The sequence below is a fragment of the Pezoporus occidentalis genome, unplaced genomic scaffold (genome assembly GCF_034315485.1).
Source record: "Pezoporus occidentalis ecotype Australia unplaced genomic scaffold, CSIRO_AGI_Poc_V1 ctg40, whole genome shotgun sequence".
In the NCBI taxonomy this organism is placed as follows: Eukaryota; Metazoa; Chordata; class Aves; order Psittaciformes; family Psittacidae; genus Pezoporus; species Pezoporus occidentalis.
This window is the reverse complement of record NW_026915725.1, coordinates 2830464-2850832: the sequence shown is the minus strand read 5'-3', so window position 1 is coordinate 2850832 and position 20369 is coordinate 2830464. Positions and strand designations below refer to the sequence as shown.

The following is a 20369-nucleotide window of genomic DNA, read 5'->3' as shown; positions in this document are numbered from 1 at the left end:
CGTGAATAGCTGAAACCTTTATTTGCATAATTCATGAAATTGCATTACATACAACTCGGTGTGAAAGAGATCCCGTTAGAGAACTTGCGCAGCATTTAATAATCTTGTGAATATTTACCGGTTGGCATTTGGGTCCGCTGGCTCTCCTCGTTGGTTTTAATGAGCTGCGGGCTTTGCTTTGTCTCCTTCCCCGGTAAGGATTTGTTGACATGTCCTGGTAGCCATGCCTGTCTGGGGGAAGGGAATGAGTTTAGCAGTTTACCAAGAATGGATCAGTCATGTCTTTGCCCTCCAAGAGGTCGGAGGTCGCTTGACTCAGAATGGGGGGAGGGCAGCCTTGAAGGCGGCAGATAGGGTTATTTTATTGAGAGGCCATAGGGAAAATAACCCTTTTGAGTCCTTCCAAGCAAAACGTTTTTGTGTATTTAATGAGGCCTTTTTTGTTTGTTTTACTACCTTTCTAGCGAGGGTCTTTCCTATGCTTCTGCTTATAAATAGGAATTAGTGAATTACACGCTTTCATAAAGTTTTCAGTAAATTTGCAGAATAAGGTGTGCTTGTTAGACGGCAGCAGCAAGTTTAATGCGTTCCATATTTTATGAGTTGTTTTGGGATGCAAAGTGTTAAAAAAATACAGAGCATCAGGATTTGCTGTGATAAGCATACAGATTAGCTGTCCACAGCTGTGATTCATTACTTTCACCGTACAAATTAAAAGTGGCTGAGGGGAGGGTACTGCAAATGCAAACCACGCTTCTGTGCTGTAAAACTGAAAGGAATGAAAGAAGTGAACATAATCCATGGCCTGGTACAGCCTCAGAAATGTGTAAGGACAACACCTTACATGATACAGTTCAGCAATCTTAAACTAGTTACGTATTCGCTCTTCAGCAGTAACTACAGATAGAAGTTGAGATTTAAGGTATTTTTAAAATATCTGCATCAGCTTTAAAACTCTTATCTAAGATGAGTCGATTTATCAGCTGTGAAATATTTACACTGCAGATCAAGATCTCGGAGATAATAGCCGCAGCCTTGTTGGCAGAGGAGGTTCACCCAGAGGAAGTCTCTCACCACGGTAAGCATTATTTACATTGGGGAGTGCAGGCAAAGGAAATGTTTTAAGATTTGGAAACTTCACTGTCTTTTTACTAGTAATACGTAAGTGTTTTAAAAGCCTATATATTTGTGTGCGTGTGTACGCACATGTGTACATACATTTATTTTTCTGTGAAGATAAAAAAATCCCAAAACCCTAATATGTCCAGATAGCTAAAAAATATGCTGAAATTTACTTTTATATCAACTGAAATTAGGTTTACAAATGAAGGACTTTATGTTGGAAATGGAGACTTGCTTTAGACGGATTTATCTATGATTTATTCCACATGTACTACTTATCTCAGATTAGTTATTTTTAATCTTATTTGCAAAAATTCCAAAATCCCGTAGATTTAAGGCTACAATGATCACGGGAATAAGGTGGTCTGAGTAGTTAAACATCATTAAAAATATCAATCAAATATTTTCTTCCTTATCCATCACCACTTCAAAATATGCAACAGTTCTCACGTGGGGGTGGGGAAATACCTTTTTTGTCCTGCTGCATTTCACCTCTACTACTGAAGTTTGGCATGAGAATTCTGCTAGAATTACATCATGTTATTTTGTTTTAAAATACTTGCTGTTAAAATTTCAATATTGTCTTTTAAATACTTCAGTAATATTTTCCCTGTATTTTAAGTGAACCTTTGTTTTCAAAAGACTATTTTTATTCCATGTGAATTAGATTTTACAGTGTTATTACTATTTGTTTTGTTTTGGTTTTTTTTTTTGCTTGGGGGCTCACCACTGGGATTTTATCTTAAAAAGGATTTTAGGACACCTAAAAAAATGGTAGTTACAAGATACAGCATTGTAACAATGAATTTGATTGTTACAGCATGTGTTTATTACAGTAATTTATAATAAATACCTCCAAATTAGATAATTTAATGTACATGGCTGGTGTTGTTGATCTTGTATTATATTCCTTCATTAATCAAAAACGACTTCTTGCCGAATGGGGTGAGAATATCCATTATAGTACTTAGGTGCTATTAACGAGTCATGAACTGGCTTTTCAGCTTTCCAATATGTGTTGCCTCTAAGACAATAAAAAGAGAATTTACCAATCAGTTTAGATTGTGTTCTTGTTATAAATAGCATATATTTACATTAGCATATAAATCTTTGTATAGGTAAGAAATGGGTTTGTATATATACAGCCAAGTAAGTTAAGAGAATTTTGCAGAGGGAAATGCTCAACAATTAGGAAATTCCAGAACTTCTGATTTTGATTAAGTAGTTCTCCTCCGCATACATGTTGTGGTAATTACAAGTTTTAATGTCGTCTTAGTTAATATGCAAAGACGTCTTCATACGATTTGTGGTAGGCCGTAAGTTGTGTACAGGCTGTATTTACGTAGAATATCTGAGAAGCTAAACTCCTTAAGTATGATGCTTCTATGGAGTGTGTATTCAGGATATATACATTCCAGCACTCACAACATGGTCAAATTTCAGCTGGTTTCGATGATACAAAGGCCACCTCAGTCCACTATTGCAGAGCTTCCTTCAGCATATGGAAGCTGTAGTATTTCGCAAAGAGCAGATAGCTTTTGCTTGGCAGTAGATTTGTCCAAGAACAAGACAGAAAAGGTGTGTGGGGGAGGGGTGGTGGAGGAGAAATTACTGCTGTAGTTCCAAAATGGAAAGATAGAAAAACTTGGTCTGAAGTACCTAGCATGGAAAAAATTTAGGTAACTTAGCCATTCAGTTCAGTAGTCAGCGAATTTCACCCCTGGTTTGTGTAATAAGGAAGAGCAGATGTACGTCAGTGTTTCTAAAATGTGTAGCAAATTCCACACCTGCCCCAATTAAATATTTTTGGTTTATATATATATGTAGTGTGTATATAAAAATGATTATTTAAAAGACCGTTTATAGTGATTTAAAAGGTAACTTCAAAAATCTGCCGTCTGAAAACTTGGCAACTCTGAATGTTACCTGCTTTGTCTGTTACCATTATTTTCCTGCAAGTTCTGACTCTGTTCCCTTTGAAGCTTATGAGATACATAAATAACACACTTCTCCACAAGAACCATGTCATTTTCAAATAGTTGCTTAAAATAAAAACACTTGCAGAAACAATTGTTTGCTGTTGATGACACAGCTTTTTGGAGAAGACATATGTGACTCATGAGCTGTATGGTCATTTCAGATCCATATTGTTATATCTTTGTTCCTCTATATAACCACAGTGTAATGTTTAAGCTGTCATATTTAAGATTTTAATATATATATATGAGAAATATAAATATGCTTGGTATATGTGAGCTGTTTCTGTTTTGCAAAGGAATTGCTGTGTTTCCCAAGGTGGCACCTGAACTTTTTTTACCCTATACTTAACCTTTGATTTTAAAATGTATTATGTAAATACCTGCATCAAAATATGTACGTATGCCTCTGTCTAAATGCCCGTATACCTTAATATCTAAATTCCAATTAATACTATAAGAGTATGAATAACTGTACTGCGGGATTAAACAAAAACCAGTTTTGAAAGTAAGCAAAGTATGAAACATGAAGCAAGGGATTCCCCTCTCAGTGACAGCATTGGACCCGTGTATATAGCACATTTATAATCCTGTTGGAAACTATGGTTACATATTATTTGAAATAAGGATTTATCCCTATATGCAAGATCATGTCTAGTGGGTGAGTTAAGCTGGGAGAAGGATGGACTGACTAAAGTTGCGATACATGAAAATCTAGATTTGATTTTCTTTTTCTCCTTCTATACAGACTTCCAGTGAAGGATTGCAGAGGGTTATAGAGTCATGTGTTGATTTGTTTCTATCTTTGTGAAATTGATACAAAACAGTCGTAAGCCCAAGAAGAATTTTGTTGGTGATTTATAATGCAAATGGTGCAATCTGTTAGAGTAGCTTATGCGCCCTTCAAAAGCATGCCTACAGAGAAGGAAGTTGCTGGGGGGGGTCGTGGTGTTTTTCTGTATTTTGTTTTCTGGTTTTCGTTTTGATTGTGTATTGTGTTTTATTTTTCTTTTGTTTTTTAAAATGTGGTGTTTGTGTGGAGTGAAGTACATCTGTTCAGAGTGTTTCTGCATAAACCTTATCACTTCAGCACATTGTGTAAACAACTAGTTTTAAGGGTGTTTTTGCCATGTCTGTGCTGAACTGTTAAATGCTGTTGAGTTGTCATCTCTTGTCAAAAAGCACTACCTTGGTTACCCATTCATCAGGGCTTTTTGTTTTAACAAGTGTTTTTCTTCTTTCATCCTGTATGCAAAAGGGGAATTATTTATAAATACTTACAGACTCTTAAGTCACCTACTTAAAACCTTTTCTCTAAAAATGGCTTTGCTCTGGTGCCTGCAAAACTCTTGACAGTCATTAGGTAGCTAATGTGCTGTGACCACTGCTTATTACGCTAATCATAATTAGCACACTGATTTCCTGAACTCTGTATGTCGTCCTGTACTGGGACTCTGGTGGTCTTGTTGCTAAGTCTGCACTACACGTAGAACAACATGGCTGTGATCCTGTAATGGCACCAATAGTTGCTGCTCACAGGAATAACTAATACGTAAGAATCTGAATCTGAGCTCACTGCAGTTGATAGAAATACAAAACAAACTAACCAACCAAAATCCACCGGCCAGCCCAATTAGTGGGCTTTGGTGTTGGTCCTGTGTGAGAAATGGAACCATGCACACATGAGGCCAGAATCCCAAGTCAGAAATACACTGAGCATCTGGTTTTGCTCACAGGTTTAATTCTTCTCCATCTAATGCAAAAGTAGCCCTCTCGTAGGTCCTGAGGGGGAACAAGTTAGGCAGTGGGATTATATATGGCCTTCCTATGTGGAAGTACCATTACTGTGCTGATTTTTAAGAAAATGTTTTTATTTTCCCAGTTTTCTCTGGGAAAAGTTTGAAGATTTTTTTAATACAGGTGTTTTATATATGCATATACAATGTTTTACTGCTGTAGAAGTATGTAGTGCATAATTTAATACAATGCTGTTTGTTAGGTGTTACGTTGGTCTGTATGCAAGAAAAGGTTATGTGCTTTCTCAGTATAAATTCTCTTGCTGTGAAATATTACGTGTTTTATTATAATGCCTTCGCAGTGAGAACCAGGAGTTCCTAATGATTTTGAGGAATTAACTTAGTCTCGAATTTGTAAGATACGTAGGTGCTAGGGGCTGATGTAAGGTAAGAAACTTCAACAGCCTTTTCCTAATGCGTTTCCTTCCATTCTTTTCTTTAAAAAATAAATGGCAATATTTTCAACAGATCCCCTGTAAGCAGCTTGCAGATTCGCTATGATCAATCAGGGAACAGTTGTGGGGAAAATTTGCCCCCAGTAGCAGCCAGCATAGAACAGCTTCTGGAGAGGCAATGGAGTGAAGGACAACAGTTTTTATTAGAGCAAGGCACCCCTAGTGACAGTAAGTACTCGCATTCCGTTTATTATTGCTTTTGTTAACTGTTATTCAGAACCACCATTCCAGTGCTTGTCCAAGAACTTAAAAAAACCCTTATTTTCTGCTGTGAATAGAAATTTAGCTGTAGTGTATAATGTAACTGTTGTGTATAATTGTAATGGAGTTCTTAGTGTAGCCCATGGCTTCAGTAGATTACAAAATAATTCCTTATAATTATCTACATTTTTATGGATGGGGGAATTGTGTCATGCAAGAGGACGTGACTTGCAGATCCAGCTGTTTGGTTGCAGAGTTTGGAAATTAATTCTGGAGTCTTAGATCCACTCCTGTAAATAGCATGGCACAGTTCCCCAGTTTGCTTTACATTGTGTGATATAAACTGGCATAATAATTTATTATTGTTATATTGTTCATTTTTTAAATCTAAACTGCGTACTTCTATTGCTGTTCTGAAAAGTATTTACAAATCTTAGGCAGGTGCCCTGCTAGGCTTTTGTATCTTCATTGTGTTCAAATTCTCAAAGCAAGCAAATCATTATTTTCTCAAGTTATGTTTAATAGAGTGGTATAGTCCAAGAGAATATGTTAAAAGCATAAGTGATGAGTACCTGCGTATTTATCTGGATCTCTATATTCAACAGTATATCAGCATTAAAGACAAAGATTGAATGCATTTTTTAATTATTATTTTTTAATATCAGGTTAGAGTTTATGTTATTTTTTATTGAACATATTATTTCTCTCATTGGTAGTGTAAAGTGCTATCTAGTTGGTATTTTTATGAATGGTATCCTGACAAAAATGCTAATTGTGAGGAAATTCATGCAGGGATAATCCTTTAAACATGATAGCTGGAGGACAGGTTTAGCTAAGTCTTATTGCATCTCATTTGGGCTCACTGAGGGTTCCTTTGTATGTTCTTGAAGAGGAGGGATAAAAGCTAAATCCTTGGGAAATGACCAGATGTGCCTATACCAGTAGACTTATGCCTGTAGAAGGCCCAGAGGTCATGTTAAACAAATACAATTTAGAATTTAAAAAAAAAAAAAAAGGCAAAAAAAAGTAGGCTGTCCCTGTGGCTTCACAGTCCCACTCCAGCACCAGTTGGGAAATGCGAGTCCTGAAACCAGAGCGGAGTTTGGGAAAACTCTGGTAAAAATCAGGTTAGTACAGAAAGATGATGCCCTTTTCATGCAAAAAGGGGTGGTAAGTGCAGTGCTCACACAGTGCTCCCTGCTGGGTGATTTGTAGATCGCCACTCACAGCACATGGGATCTCCTGCTCCCACCAAGGTGTGTTGTGATCACTTCACGTTGGATGACATTTTATTCATTCTTTCTGTGAGTTTATGATTCGCTGTGCGAGGTGTTAAAGCACAAAACCTCCCTGTTCACAAACTCGCTTGTTTTTACCTACATGTTGTTGGTTGGATGTGTTCGTAGTTGAATGCAGTTTTGCCAAACTTTGTCTGTTTTGGTACTGTTTAAAGTTTCTAATACTGCAGCTGAAATAGATTTTTCCTAACTATGCAATTAACCTGTGCTACTGGAATAATGCTATTTTCATACTCTGGTTTGGGGATCAGTTATCATGTACTGCTGTTTGCTTAAAATGACTGTCAGCCTTAATGATGTGACTTTATCTGTATTTAAGCCAGGGTGTAGCTATATTGCAAAATTACTATCACATGTTATGTACTTTTTTCCTGCACTTTAAATTACACAAGATTGATCCTAAATCTTTCCACTTAAAGTCAAATTTCTGTAATTTATCTCTCCATAATAATTTTATTTATATTTTCCATATGACTTAATGCTGGTCTTAAACTGTAATACAGAAATTAAAACAATTGAGATATTATTCATTCTTTGAAAGTGGTTGTGAAAGATAACATGCATTTTTACCTTAGTTTTAGGAATGCTGAAATCATTACACCAACTTCAGGTTGAAAATAGGCGGTTAGAAGAACAAATAAAGAATCTGACCGCTAAGAAGGAGCGGCTTCAGCTACTCAATGCACAGCTTTCGGTGCCCTTTCCAACAATAACTTCAAATCCTAGCCCTTCTCATCAAGTACATGCCTTTCCAGTACAAGCAGGTAAGTAGTGGAGAGTATGGATGTGTCAGAGTAACTCAAACCCATATTTCTATGAAATAGCTATTTCATCCACATATGCCATTGATGGAGGGATTGCATGTATGTGTAGGATGAATATAGACATAAGTATTGTTAATGTATTTAAATGTTTGAAAGTAAATGGGAAGATTTATAAGAATCATTGCTACTTGTTCCAGTGCAGTTTCTTTTTTACTTCAGCCTGGAGCACATCTGTTTGACTCTATTGATTCACTGATGTATTAATATTTTAGTCTTCAGAATGATTTTAAGGTTGACTTTTTCTATGTTTACCTTTGACATTATTTTGAAATGTCAAATTATTCTGAATCTTTTCACATGTTGCAGAAATTTAACCTTTGTGTGTTTTTTGAAATAATTACTTTAGCACCTAGCACTGATTCCTTGAACAGCAGTAAAAGCCCTCATCTGGGAAACAGTTTTTTACCGGACAATTCTCTTCCTGTATTAAATCAGGTAATTTTTATTTGTTTCTTCCAAACTTAAACTTGTTACAAGTTAACTCCTCATAGTCCTTGCATTGTGCTGTTAGGTGAAATCTTATGCAGCTGAGGGGGTTTTGTTGTTTGTTTTTACACCAGGAGATAACCTCCAGCGGACAAAGCACCAGCAGTTCATCAGCTCTTTCCACTCCACCACCTGCTGGGCAGAGTCCAGCTCAGCAAGGCTCAGGAGTCACAGGAGTTCAACAGGTCAATGGTGTGACAGTGGGGGCACTAGCTAGTGGTATGCAGACTGTAACCTCCACCATTCCTGCAGTGCCTGGTGTGGGTGGAATAATTGGAGCGCTGCCAGCCAGCCAGCTGGCAATCAATGGAATTGTAGGGGCTTTAAATGGGGTAATTCAGACCCCAGCAACAATATCACAGAACCCTTCTCCTCTCACTCATGCAACCGTGCCACCCAATGCAACACATCCTCTGCCAACCACGTTAAATAACAGGTAAGAATTTGCTGGTTTTGTTTCCCCTGATAGTACTTGCTGTTCTTCAGCTTAGCTAGGTTTTTGAACCGTCCTATTCAAAATGTACTGTTTCTTCATTAGGCTGTAGTTGTTCTGCTCCTGATCTGTGAATGAAACGAAGAGGACATTTAGTGGAAGCATGAATAGTCAAGTTAAAGAAAAACTGTTTTCTGTTTAACTTTTGGAAATCCCAGTGCCTGGTTTTTAATCAAGTCACATTCCCAAACAAATGTAATTATGCAAATGTGCTTCAGCTCCTTTTTTTTTTTTTTTAGTTCAGAAAACAATATTCTTTCTTCTGCCAATTGTTCTTCCAGGATTAAAGGAGCGCTGGAAAAGCTACCATTTGTTGCAGTAAGAAGGGGGGAGGGGAAGAGGAAGAACAGTATACGGTCATGTAATTAAAGATGCAACAGGCATAACTAACCGGAGCGGTAGCACAGTTGCATGGTGTTTTCAGTCCTCTGCATCTGACTCCAGAGACAAAAAAATGCGTTTTTCAAGTGGTGTTCCTAAGGATTTTTAAACGCATAAAAGGAGCCATGTTTGAGTGTTTGTAACAACTCTTCCCCAAAACCAGGTATCCTCACTAGCATAAACTGCTGCTGCCTGAGCTGCAAGGCAAATGGGTAACAAAAGGAGACAGCTGCTTTCCCCCAAGGGGAATGGGCTGCTTGGTCTGGAAGTATTTTGGGATAGAGCAGAGTCTGGGATAACTCATTCTCCCACCTCCCCTTCCCCCTCCCCCCCCCCCCCGTATTATCTTTTGCTTAGGAAGGAAAACTACAGTTCTATGTAGAAAGAAATGCCTGCAAATAGGGAGTGGATTACTTGCCTTTAAGTAGAGTTTATTTTTGGAGATTATGGTGGATTACATGCCAAAAAAAGGCATATGTGATTGGAATGATGCAAGGGTTCCCTAGTTCTGTAGCTTCTTTTCCCAGTTCTTTCCTTCCTGCTTGTTTGCCAGCTCCTGAATGTTTGTGTACCATATCAATGTGTGGTGTTGCTGCAGTAGGCTCATAAAAACTGTATTGTATTGTTTTGATGTGCTGTTGTATTTTCACTGAGGAGGTTCTGTTTCTCATAGTTTGTATCATGTAGGAACATAAGATTTCATAGGTTAAAAGACATTTTGTTAATGAAAAGTTGGGTTTTTTTTGAGTATCAGAGGTCTGCTGAAAACACAAGAATTTTACATTACTATCCCCAGACTTGTGAGGAGGAGTGAGAAATGCTAGGCAAAAATCAGTAAAATTAACCAGTTGTGTAATGCTTTCCACTTTCAGGTAATGCCAAAATATACTGGTCATGCTGCTGTTTTCTCATACAATATTGTTTATGCACAGGTTATATTTCTGACCATATTGCAGAAGTTTTATCTCAAATTATTATTTTTTATTAATATCTCTCTTAACTGCTTTTACTTTTGAATGTGTAGCCTAATGGTAGACTACTCTGGTTCAGGCAGAATACTGCAACTAGTATCTTGTTCATAAACTCTCATTCTAACTCTTAGAATAGTCTGGAATACTCCAATGATTCCCTATTTCCTGTTGTTACAAGCATATGATGTACAACTCTGCCAGCATTTCCATTTTGCTGTTCCTGTTCTTGCATTATCTCCTTCTGCAGTGCTCCCTCAATAATGCTTATATAAAATTAATGTTTATATTAAATTTAAAGGTGCATTTTTCACACCATTCCCTGCTGTATTGAGCTCATGCAGATGATTTGCTGAGCCCCTTCCTTTTGAAGTGTTTCACAATTGCCTCCATTTTCTGTGAGTTTTCAGTATTTCTGGTTTAGAAGGAGCTAGTTTCGTCTAGGAAAAAAGTTGAGGCTGAGCAAGCACTAATGCTGATGAGTGCTAATGTGATTATAGCAATGATGTGTGCGTTCCTCAGTCTTGTTGCTTCCGTTACAAACACTTCAGTGAAAAATGCGTAAAAACTTTCCTGTTGCTGGGAACTAAGTTGTGAGGAGGCTGTGGGATGACTTTGAATGAAGGCAGGAGCAGGGGAAGTATTTTCCAGTGCTTGAGATTATTGGTTCTGAATCTACATGGGCACAGCTTGTTCCTGCCTCTCTTGAGTTCAGTGCTGTTTCAGTGGCAACTATTTTGACTATTTCTATAATGTTACATTCCCCTGTAGGTATCACTACTCTTTGAACTAAGTGGAGAAGGTTCAGTGGTAACAAGCATGCGCAGCCACAGAGGTTGGCTACTGTGCTGCTCTCTGAACCTGGTTAGATTGCATGGTGGTGATCAGTTTGGAGGTGCTTTAAACTGGTATTCACCAGATGATGGAAAGCCACATGAGAGTTCAGCCCTACTTTCTAACTTCGGTATCTTGAGCTGTAATTAAAAGACTTCCCAGATGTTCCTGCAAGTTGTTACTTAGAGTATCCTCCCAGTGATCAGAATATGTTCGGATGGTTTTGTGTGAAGGATAGACTTTATGCATACTGTCCTTATTCGTGTGAGCTCTTTAACTGTGGGATATAGGGACGTCGGAAAACACTGATTTGCACTCTGCTGTTTGAGAAAGTTTCAAATTTTATGTAAAAGAGCCCACATCCATTTGGCAGAGAAAACTACTTGAGCCTTTTCTGGGAACAAGATGGCTTAATACAGATCGCTCTCAACAGGGAGATTAAGTAATCTAAGGAAAAAGATAGGATTGTTTCTTTCCAGTCTCTCAACCAGAGAAGACTCTAGGATGGAGAGTTTCAGACTGATCATAGACCTATTAATGAAAGCTAGAAACTATTACCATTTACATTCCAAGCTGAGCTGGTTTAGAGAAGGCTCTGGTGAAATCCAGTGAACTGAACTGCTGCTTCTGCAAAGTGTGGGAGCTGCAGTGTTTTGTCGCTGAAGGTATTTTCTTTCAAGTGCCGATGCAGAGCAAGAGAGGAAGGCAGAGCACATAAAGAGACGGGAGAACAGCAGCAGAAAAGAGAAGTGCAAAGGTAAAACGTGATATAGGAATAAAAGAAAGAATGGGATAAAAGAATGAAAAAGCTAGTGGAGAACATCCATTCCAGTATAGAAGAATACAGAAACAGTGAGGTAAAAAAAAGGAAATAATGGTAATGTTAGTCAGACTGAAGGTGCTTATTTCTTGCAGTTGCTACAAATATTTTGGATACAATTTAAGCTATTTGAAGGAATTTCAATTAATCAATGAGTGTCATTGTCATTGTTTGTCAAACATATGCACAGTTCTAGCTTGTTAGGCCTGATTTTTCCTGTTGTAGCTCAGGAGGAGTTTCCTTGGATAGGTGAAGTGTCATTTCTGCTTTCATCAAACAAACATTGCTAGGAGTTATTGGGGAATAAATAGAATGATGTTACCCGTTTTGTTTTCTGTCACGTTGAATCCCTGGTATGTGTGCACCTGAATGTTATGTGCAGTTCTGACTATGGAGTTTCAGAAAATTACATAAGTCAAGGGGAAAATCAGTACAGCAAGAATAATGAGAGGCAAAATGGCTTGTACAGGACAAGGTCAGTAGAATTGACATCTTGACCATTCAAGACCATTGACAGGAGGTTTGAGAACCAGGAGAGTGGTAAAAGTGATACTAAAGTAGGTGATGGGAAATCATAGATTCATTTAGGTTGGAAAAGACCTTTAGGATGATTGAGCCCAACCTTTAACTTAACTCTACAAAGTCCCTAAACCATGTCCCTGCGCACCACATCTACATGTCTTTTAAGTACCTCCAGCGGTAGTGACTCTATCACTGCCTTGGGCAGCCTTTTCCAATGCTTGACAACCCTTTTGGTGAAGAAGTATTTCCTAATACCCAGTCTAAACCTTCCCTGGTGCAACCTGAGGCCATTTCCTCTCATCCCATTGCTTGTTACTTGGGAAAAGAGACCGACACCCACCTCACTCCATCCTCCTTTCAGGTAGTTGTAGAGAGTTGATAAGGTTCCCACCTAAGCCTCCTTTTCTGCAGGCTGAACATCCCCAGTTCCCTCAGCTGTTCCTCACCAGACTTGTGCTCCAGACCCTTCACCAGCTTCGTTGCCCTTTGGACCTGCTCCAGCACTTCAATGTCTTTCTTTTAGTGAGGGGCCCAGAACTGAACACAGAATTTGAGATGCAGCCTCACCAGTGGTGGGTACAGGGGGATGATCACTGACCTGGCCCTGCTGGTTACACGGTTGCTGATACAAGCCAGGATGCTCTTGTCTTTCTTGGCCGCCTGGGCACAGGTTGGCTCATGTTCAGCAGCCACCAGTCAACACCCCTGGGCAGCTTTCCAGCCACTCTTCCCCAGGCATGTGGTGCTGCATGGGGTTGTTGTGGCCCAAGAGCAGGACCCAGCACTTTGCCTTGTAGAACCTCATACACTGGCCACAGCCCATTGGTCCAGCCTGTCCAGGTCCTTCTGCAGAGCCTTCCTGCCTTCCAGCAGATGAACATTCATACCCAATTTCAAGTCATCTGCAGACTTACTGGCGGTGCATTTGATCCCCTTGTCGAGGTCATTGATAAAGGTGTTAAACAGAACTGGCTCCATAACTGAGACCTGGGGAACACCGCTTGTGACTGGCCACCAGCTGGATTTAACTCCGTCACCACCACACTGTCCCTGGTCATTCAGCCAGGCTTTTTTACTCATCCAAGCCATGAGCAGACAGCTTCTCCAGGAAAATGCTGTGGGAAACAGCATCAAAGTTTTTACTAAAGTTCAGGCAAACATCCACAGCCTTTCCCTCATCCCCTAAGCAGGTCACCTTGTCATAGGAGGAGATCAGGGTAGTCAAGCAGGACCTCTCTTTCATAATCCCATGCTGACTGGACCCAATTGCCTGGTTGTCCTGTACATGCCAGGAGATGGCAGTCAGGATGTTCTGCTCCATACCCTTCCCCAGCACCAAGGTCAGGCTGACAGGCCTGTGGTTCTGTGGGTCCTCCTTTTGGCCCATCTTGTAGATGGGGTCACATTTGCTAACCTCCAGTCAACTGAGACCTCCTCAGTTACCCAGCACTGCTGAGAAACAATGGAAACTGGCTCTGTGAGCGCTTCTGCCAGCTCTGTCAGATGGATCTCATCTGGCCCCATAGAATTCACATTGACATACATTTCCCATTCCCCGTAGGAAATATTAAATGCAGCCCAGCACATGTTTCCCATAGCACTGAGGCCATTCAATGAAGATGAAACAGTTTGTGTTGCTTGCCCTGTCCCAGCAAAGAGAATGGTGATGCTATGGGTATTCTCATACTGTCTAGTTAATACAAAGTTAAGTGTTAAAGTGATCCTGGAGCCAGGCTACAATATGCCAACTACTGTAGAAAGGGAAGATACTTATTTTGTCTTGAAGGGACTAAAAGATTGTAGCCTAACTGTGCAGAATTGTGGCTGATATGTTAACTTAATTCTTTGCTACCAGTCAGAACAAGCAATCCTGTTGTCCTGTTGGTCATCCTATGCACATCTTCTTGCTGGTAGGCAAGCACTACTGCTTGTGCCTTCACACAATAACCTCATCTACATTAATACATTAGAGAAGAGATTCAGAGCAGCCCTGCAGAGAAGGACTTGGGGGTGTTGGTCGATGAGAAAATGAACATGAGCTGGCTTCAGTGTGCGCTTGCAGCCCAGAAAGCCAACCGTATCCTGGGCTGCATCAAAAGGAGCGTGACCAGCAGGTTGAAGGAGGTGATCCTGCCCCTCTACTCTGCTCTTGTGAGACCTCACTTGGAGTCTGTGTGCGGTTCTGGGGTCCTCAACATAAAAAGGACATGGAACTGTTGGAACAAGTCCAGAGGAGGCCACGAGGATGATCAGGGACAGGAGTACCTCCTGTATGAAGACAGGATGAGAAAGTTGGGGCTGTTCAGCCTGGAGAAGAGAAGGCTGCGTGGAGACCTCATAGCAGCTTCCTGTATCTGAAGGGGGCCTATGAGGATGCCGGGGAGGGACTCTTCATTAGGGACTGTAGTGATAGGGCAAGGGCTAACAGGTTAAAACTTAAACAGGGGAAGTTTAGATTGGATATAAGGAAGAAATTCTTTACTGTAAGGGTGGTGAGGCACTGGAATGGATTGCCCAGGGAGGTTGTGAATGCTCCATCCCTGGCAGTGTTCAAGGCCAGGTTGGATGAAGCCTTGGGTGAGATGGTTTAGTGTGAAGTGTCCCTGCCCATGGCAGGGGGGTTGGAACTAGATATCTTAAGGTCCTTTCCAACCCTAACTATTCTGTGATTCTAAAATAGATAATCTTTCAGTGTGTTTTGTGTTGGCTTCAGATTCAGTTCATTTCCCACAAGATGCAGCTCCTTGTGCAAGTCCTAGTGCAAGGGGAGGGGACAGAAACGTACAGCTGAAAGGCAGTAATTAACCTCTCAGTAACGGTATAAACCTATGGGAAACTACACCTCAGTAATTCAGAGGGTGTTTTAAATTAGTAAAAGGTAACACTGCTCCCGAGAAAGTAAATCCAGTTGTCTTCCCACCCTTGTTCTGGCTGTTGGTCTTGCAGTGAACTGGCACAGCTGCAGAAACCCTTTATTTCAGACCAGTTCTCAGCTTGACCAGTTCCCTGCCCTGTTTCCTAAGTAGCTGCAGCAAGTTTTATGTAGGCATGAAAACAGGCCCTGGAAGTGAAGTAGTAGGTAAGCGGAGAGGCAGCCTGCTTCATTCCACACAGCACCAGCTCGCCCACTTCAAGACTGAATGTGTTCGCTAAATTACAGACAAGGTACAGGCAATAGTTGCAGGTTTGAATATAGCAAAAGATGCGAATTACAAGGAAAGCAAGGCAAAGTAAATGCTAGTTAGAAAAGTATTGAAGGTTGGCGAGAGCTGTCTTATAATGTAAAATCTGGCCTTTCTGTATAATGAATGTATTTGAAAAAAAAGTAGAAATGTAATTATTATCAGAGTTTAAAATAACATGCACATTGTAGACTTACATTATAGAGGCAAGATGTTGCTGTTGCTTGACATAAATGAGACTTGGGTGGTGGTGGTCATGTCTAGGTATGTATCAACATTGCAAGTGGACAAATTACCTGACAGCATCCAATCAAAATGCTAAATAGGAACTGTCTATTTATATACATATTTTCTTTGTTTCAATGGAAAGCTGAAGTAAAAAGTTCCCATACTTTCATACAAACTACAGTATTACTCTGTCAATCCCTACAGTGCCTCAGGACTAGGATTACTTCCTGACCAGCAGAGACAACTTCTACTCCATCAACAGCACCAGCAATTTCAGCAGTTACTAAGTAGCCAGCAACTCACATCAGTAAGTTTACCAGTTAATTACGATTCATTCCTCTGTTGTATTCTAAGGCATGGATAAACTCCATGGATGAAATAGAAATGTGTTTAACTTGAAATTACAGGGTTTGATAACTAGTTTTTCAGTTCCTTCAAACTTTTTGGATCATAGTCATGCTAAATTACAGGGTATCATTGGGCTGTGTGTATTGCTGGAAGAATCGCTTCCTAGTGCTTTCAGTCCTGTTTTGCCCCATGTGGACATGGGGGCTTGTATCTCTCAGCATCAGCTGTTGGCAGCAGAGTTTGGGACCATGTATGGGTTCTAAGAATATCCTTGTGAGCTGTCTTTACCTTGCAGTATCCGTATAGGCCACTGGGGAACTGGTTTAGCCATTTGTATGGTTATGTAGTTTTATTACTTTGAGAAACATGGTTTGATGTTCTTCTCAGGCTTAACTTTGAACTTCTGCCGAGCTACTGATTTCAGGGAATTTTATAGGTACTTACTTCCCTTTCCGACAGTCTTGTGGAACTTCATTAGTGTAACCTAAATTAGCTGGGATTAGGTTCAGAGTTGCACTGACTGAAGATCTGGATAAGTAAGAACCCTGGGAGGAGCTATTTTTCAGTAACTAATTCTTGATTTATTTTCTATTTTCTCCTCCCTCTCCTTATATTACTCAAGGAACAACATCAGGCCCTTTTATATCAATTAGTGCAGCAACAGCATCACCACCACCAACACCATCAGTCTGAAGTACAGCAATTGCAGATTACTGGAGGAGCACAGATACCCATAAACAACTTGCTTTCAGGCACACAGGCCTCACCACTTAATGCAGCTTCTACTAACCCATTCCTTACAATTCATGGGGATAATGCAACTCAGAAGGTGACAGTAAGTATATTTCTCACCTTGTTTTCAATGTAGTTACTTCCATAAGGTAGCTAAAAGACAAGAAGCAAGTCATGTGCTTGAATTTGCAACTCAAGGGCAGTGGATATTTTTGATTTCTTTATTTCTTTTTTTTTCTTGAGTCTTGCCCTGCACTGAATGAGGTTTAGAACTCTCCTGAACCTGTAGTCACTTACACCTAACCTGTCCGCTGCACACTCCTGCTTCCTTTGATCAGAACACCAATCCTCCTCTTGTAATTACAACTGTGGCCCTAGCCCCCTTCATCCCACCTTCTTCCCGAGCTTTGTGTCCACTATTTTGTAGATCATTCCTTGTATCACCTTACTTGAAGGAAGAGTTTGTCCTGGCCAGGCTCCAAGCACTGTGGACCTGCAGAGATCAGTTGATGACTTAGGAGATGAGGAGCCCATTGTTGGGAAGGTGAAATAAAACAGGACTTACCCTGGACAGATAAAGAAAAAAGATAAGGAAACAAGACAAAGATGTTCCATTGTCTTCAGCATTTGCCTATAAGCTCTATCCCCAAAACAGAAATTCTTTCTTCAGGGAGTCAGAGAATAGACTTAATTTGCTAAGGGTTATACAATTAAGAGAGGATGAAGGGAAGGAGTCTGGTCTGTTGTGATGTTGTGGCCACGCTGCAAAGTGCAGGGCTCTGTGAAGGTCACGCTCCATCCCTGTCACTGACTTGACAGGGCTCTGCATAGGGCTTTGCTCAGTGTCTCGCCTTCACTGGGAAATGGTCATGATTTGTTCTGGTATGTTGAATTATCTCCCCTTGTTTTCTACAAATCAGTGAGTGGAGTTGAGCAAATGGAGTATTTGGGTTACATCAGAACAAACTATTCTCTGTGACCTTAGTTTGAGTTTCTTGAAATGGCTATTAGTAAGTTTGGGCAGCGTTGACTGGGCACCACTAGTGTATTTTGTAAGTATGCTGTTACAATCCTAGGTTTCGTTCTTCCAGCAGTTAGCTGTAAACAATTCCAGGAAATCTCAGAACATCTTTTGAAGAAAACTGTTCTTAGAAATAAATTTCTTTTGGAATTGCTTTTATTTATTTATATTTAAGGTTAGGATTGAAAGAGATTGCAGTGGATTGTTGAACTATTTTAATCAAAAAAAGAATTTCTGACAAATTCTCTATTTGCCAAAAGTTTGAATGTGTAAATCTCATTTCTAGTTAGAACAGGTTTTCAAGCACTCCTGAATGCTCACTGAATGAGGGTTCAGTACTTGCAGGAAATGTCTTTGTAGCAATTCATGACAGACAGTCTTGGCAGAGGCAAGATGGAAACTGTATTTCTGTTCTGATGGAGGAGCGTGGGTTTCAGCTCTTTCCATGGGGTAGCAGGGATCACCTGGTGCTTGTCTTGACCATCATGCAGTTCTGAGGAGAGACCAACAGCCAGGAACAGCAAGTCTTGGAATGGAAGTAGAAGCAAAATTTGTGTTTTCTAATGCTGGCTGTGATGACCTCCCTGTGAGTTGCTTCAGTGTAGGACTATTCTTTCCTCCTTTTTCTTCTGCAATACATGACGATTCTTTACAGTGCAAAAGTTACCGTTCGGGTAGCTCTAGTAAATGTACTCATCTGCTTCGTCCTTTATATGCATTTAATTTTACCTCCCTCTGTATGTTATAATCTGATTTTTAGAAGTATTTTCTCTTACACAGAGGCTCAATGATAAAACTGGACCAGTTGCGTCAGAGAAGAGTTGACGTTTGAATGCTACTTGAGAACTGCACGTCCTGCTGTTAAAGCACTTCATCTGGCTGCAAGCTGCAGTCTGCCTTTCTGCAGATTGAAGAAATGCAACAAGGAACTCTCACTGCACAGCAAAAGGTTAATCATAAGGAGATTTTTGGTAGGCTTTCGTTTGCTTTCTTGTTGCACTAAAATGCAATGTTTAATGTTTCAGACTGTGAAGTAGATAAAACTGCAAACCATAATTATTTTGTCACTATGATGGTACTAAAGTACAGATTCAACCATAGCGAAACATGTACTTGACTCTTCAGTCCTAATCTTAGAAATCTAAAGGCTAGAGAACTGTCTGCAGTCCTGCAGTTTTTGGTTTTGGGGCAGTTTTACAAACCAGACTGACCCAATCCTGCCAGTCTGCTCCGCTGCTGCAGCTGCAGTGTATCCTTTTAGACAAGCTAATGATGGCAGCTGGGACTTGCTCTTTTTTACACACCTGTTTTGAAGCCTGACTCATAAGGGAATCCACTTCTGAAGTTTTTATTCCTTTAAGTTCCTGTTGTTATATAGTGGGAGTTTTTCCTGAGTAAGAATTACAGTACGGAATCCAAAGTTTATTGATTTCGGTGTAGGTTTTAGATTCTGAGGTTTTTAAAGGAACCGGAGTGGTTCCGGTCACAGTTTTCTTACCAGATGAGAAGGCCACACGGGAAGAAGTATGTGTCGTGTCTGGCCTAAACCAAGTGCCTGTTGCTACCTCCATGTTGATGAAATGGCTGCAAACAGCTGATCATGCACTAGACGTGTCCTTGTTAGCAGCAGGAATCTTCTGTGTTGCACCAGCAGCCTTGTTCTGCCTTTACTAGAGGTGTTTATACCACTGTAGATAGCTCAGGCAGATTGTTACCTGGGTCCATTTTCACTAATAAATTACCAAAAAAGTGAGTTCTTATTGCCCACTAACACTTAACCAGTGGTTGAAACGGGTGAACTTGTGTTCCAACGCTCGCGACAGTAGCTGATTGATTGATGGCGTGAGTCTGCAGTGTGGTGAAGGACAGCTTCAATGGGGTAATGACCACTACCAGTACCAAGGTGGGAGCTATTAGAGGAAATGACCCAGCTGTAATTAGACCTCCACTGTGTACTTACTTGGAAGAACATGTTAATTCTGCAATATGTTTCTTAGTTAAACATTGCACAGTTCTTACCTCATTTCTGTAAATAAAGTTTTGTGAATCTGTTTTGTATTGTGAAAAATTCATAAGAAAACATTGATATTTTGATTTGTAATATTTCTAATTAGTAGATTTAATTGACAAAGTAAAAAAATAATTTATTTTTATATGTTCTGGGGAATTTTTTAAAATGTCACAGATCACTTTTGTAGATACTTTACAAAAGTAACCCAGTGGTTTATTTTACTTACTCAACCCACTGGTGGATATTCTGTAACAATTTGTACAAAAGGTAAGATGGAAATGTGCTGTTATTTTGACAAGATGTAAAATTCCAAGTGTATGAAAAGATATGTACAAAGCTTTTGTTAATAAACTTTAATAATGTTTATAGTCGTATAAACTGCTTGTGTGCACATCAGCCTGGTGGAAGAGCAGCCTATTGCTGTTAACACCGCAAGACGGGAGCCATTTCAGTGGCATGTGACCGCTAACGTTTATTAAGACAAAGTCTTTAAAATGTTTTTTATGTCAGTTTGTTTCCCAAAGGCCTGATGCAGCTGCAGTGCTGGACTTGTGCTTGCTGGACATAAAAGCACAGTTGCAGTCATGTTTCAACGAGGAATTGCTGTGAAACTTTTGGAACAAGCAGCAGGAAGATGGTGTTGCCACAGGCTTGTGCCAGTTGTATATTTA

The 20369-nt window shown here is 39.9% G+C and overlaps 1 protein-coding gene across 3 annotated transcripts in view; it reads left to right on the top strand.

The window, feature by feature from the left end:
* The window catches only part of MLLT10 (MLLT10 histone lysine methyltransferase DOT1L cofactor), a 129902-nt gene extending 109840 nt beyond the window's left edge, over positions 1–20062 (top strand). The window contains exons 14-21 of one of the 3 annotated variants that reach the window (XM_062633650.1): positions 1006–1078; positions 5363–5517; positions 7424–7612; positions 8019–8107; positions 8233–8594; positions 15791–15893; positions 16557–16769; positions 18468–20062. In XM_062633650.1, coding sequence (XP_062489634.1) covers positions 1006–1078; positions 5363–5517; positions 7424–7612; positions 8019–8107; positions 8233–8594; positions 15791–15893; positions 16557–16769; positions 18468–18512 — 1229 coding nt within the window. In that variant the 3' untranslated portion in view covers positions 18513–20062. Of the gene's footprint in view, positions 1–1005; positions 1079–5362; positions 5518–7423; positions 7613–8018; positions 8108–8232; positions 8595–15790; positions 15894–16556; positions 16770–18450 lie in introns of all 3 variants that reach the window. The other 2 variants (XM_062633649.1, XM_062633651.1) reach the window with 2 other exon arrangements.
* Positions 20063–20369: the final 307 nt, after the last annotated feature.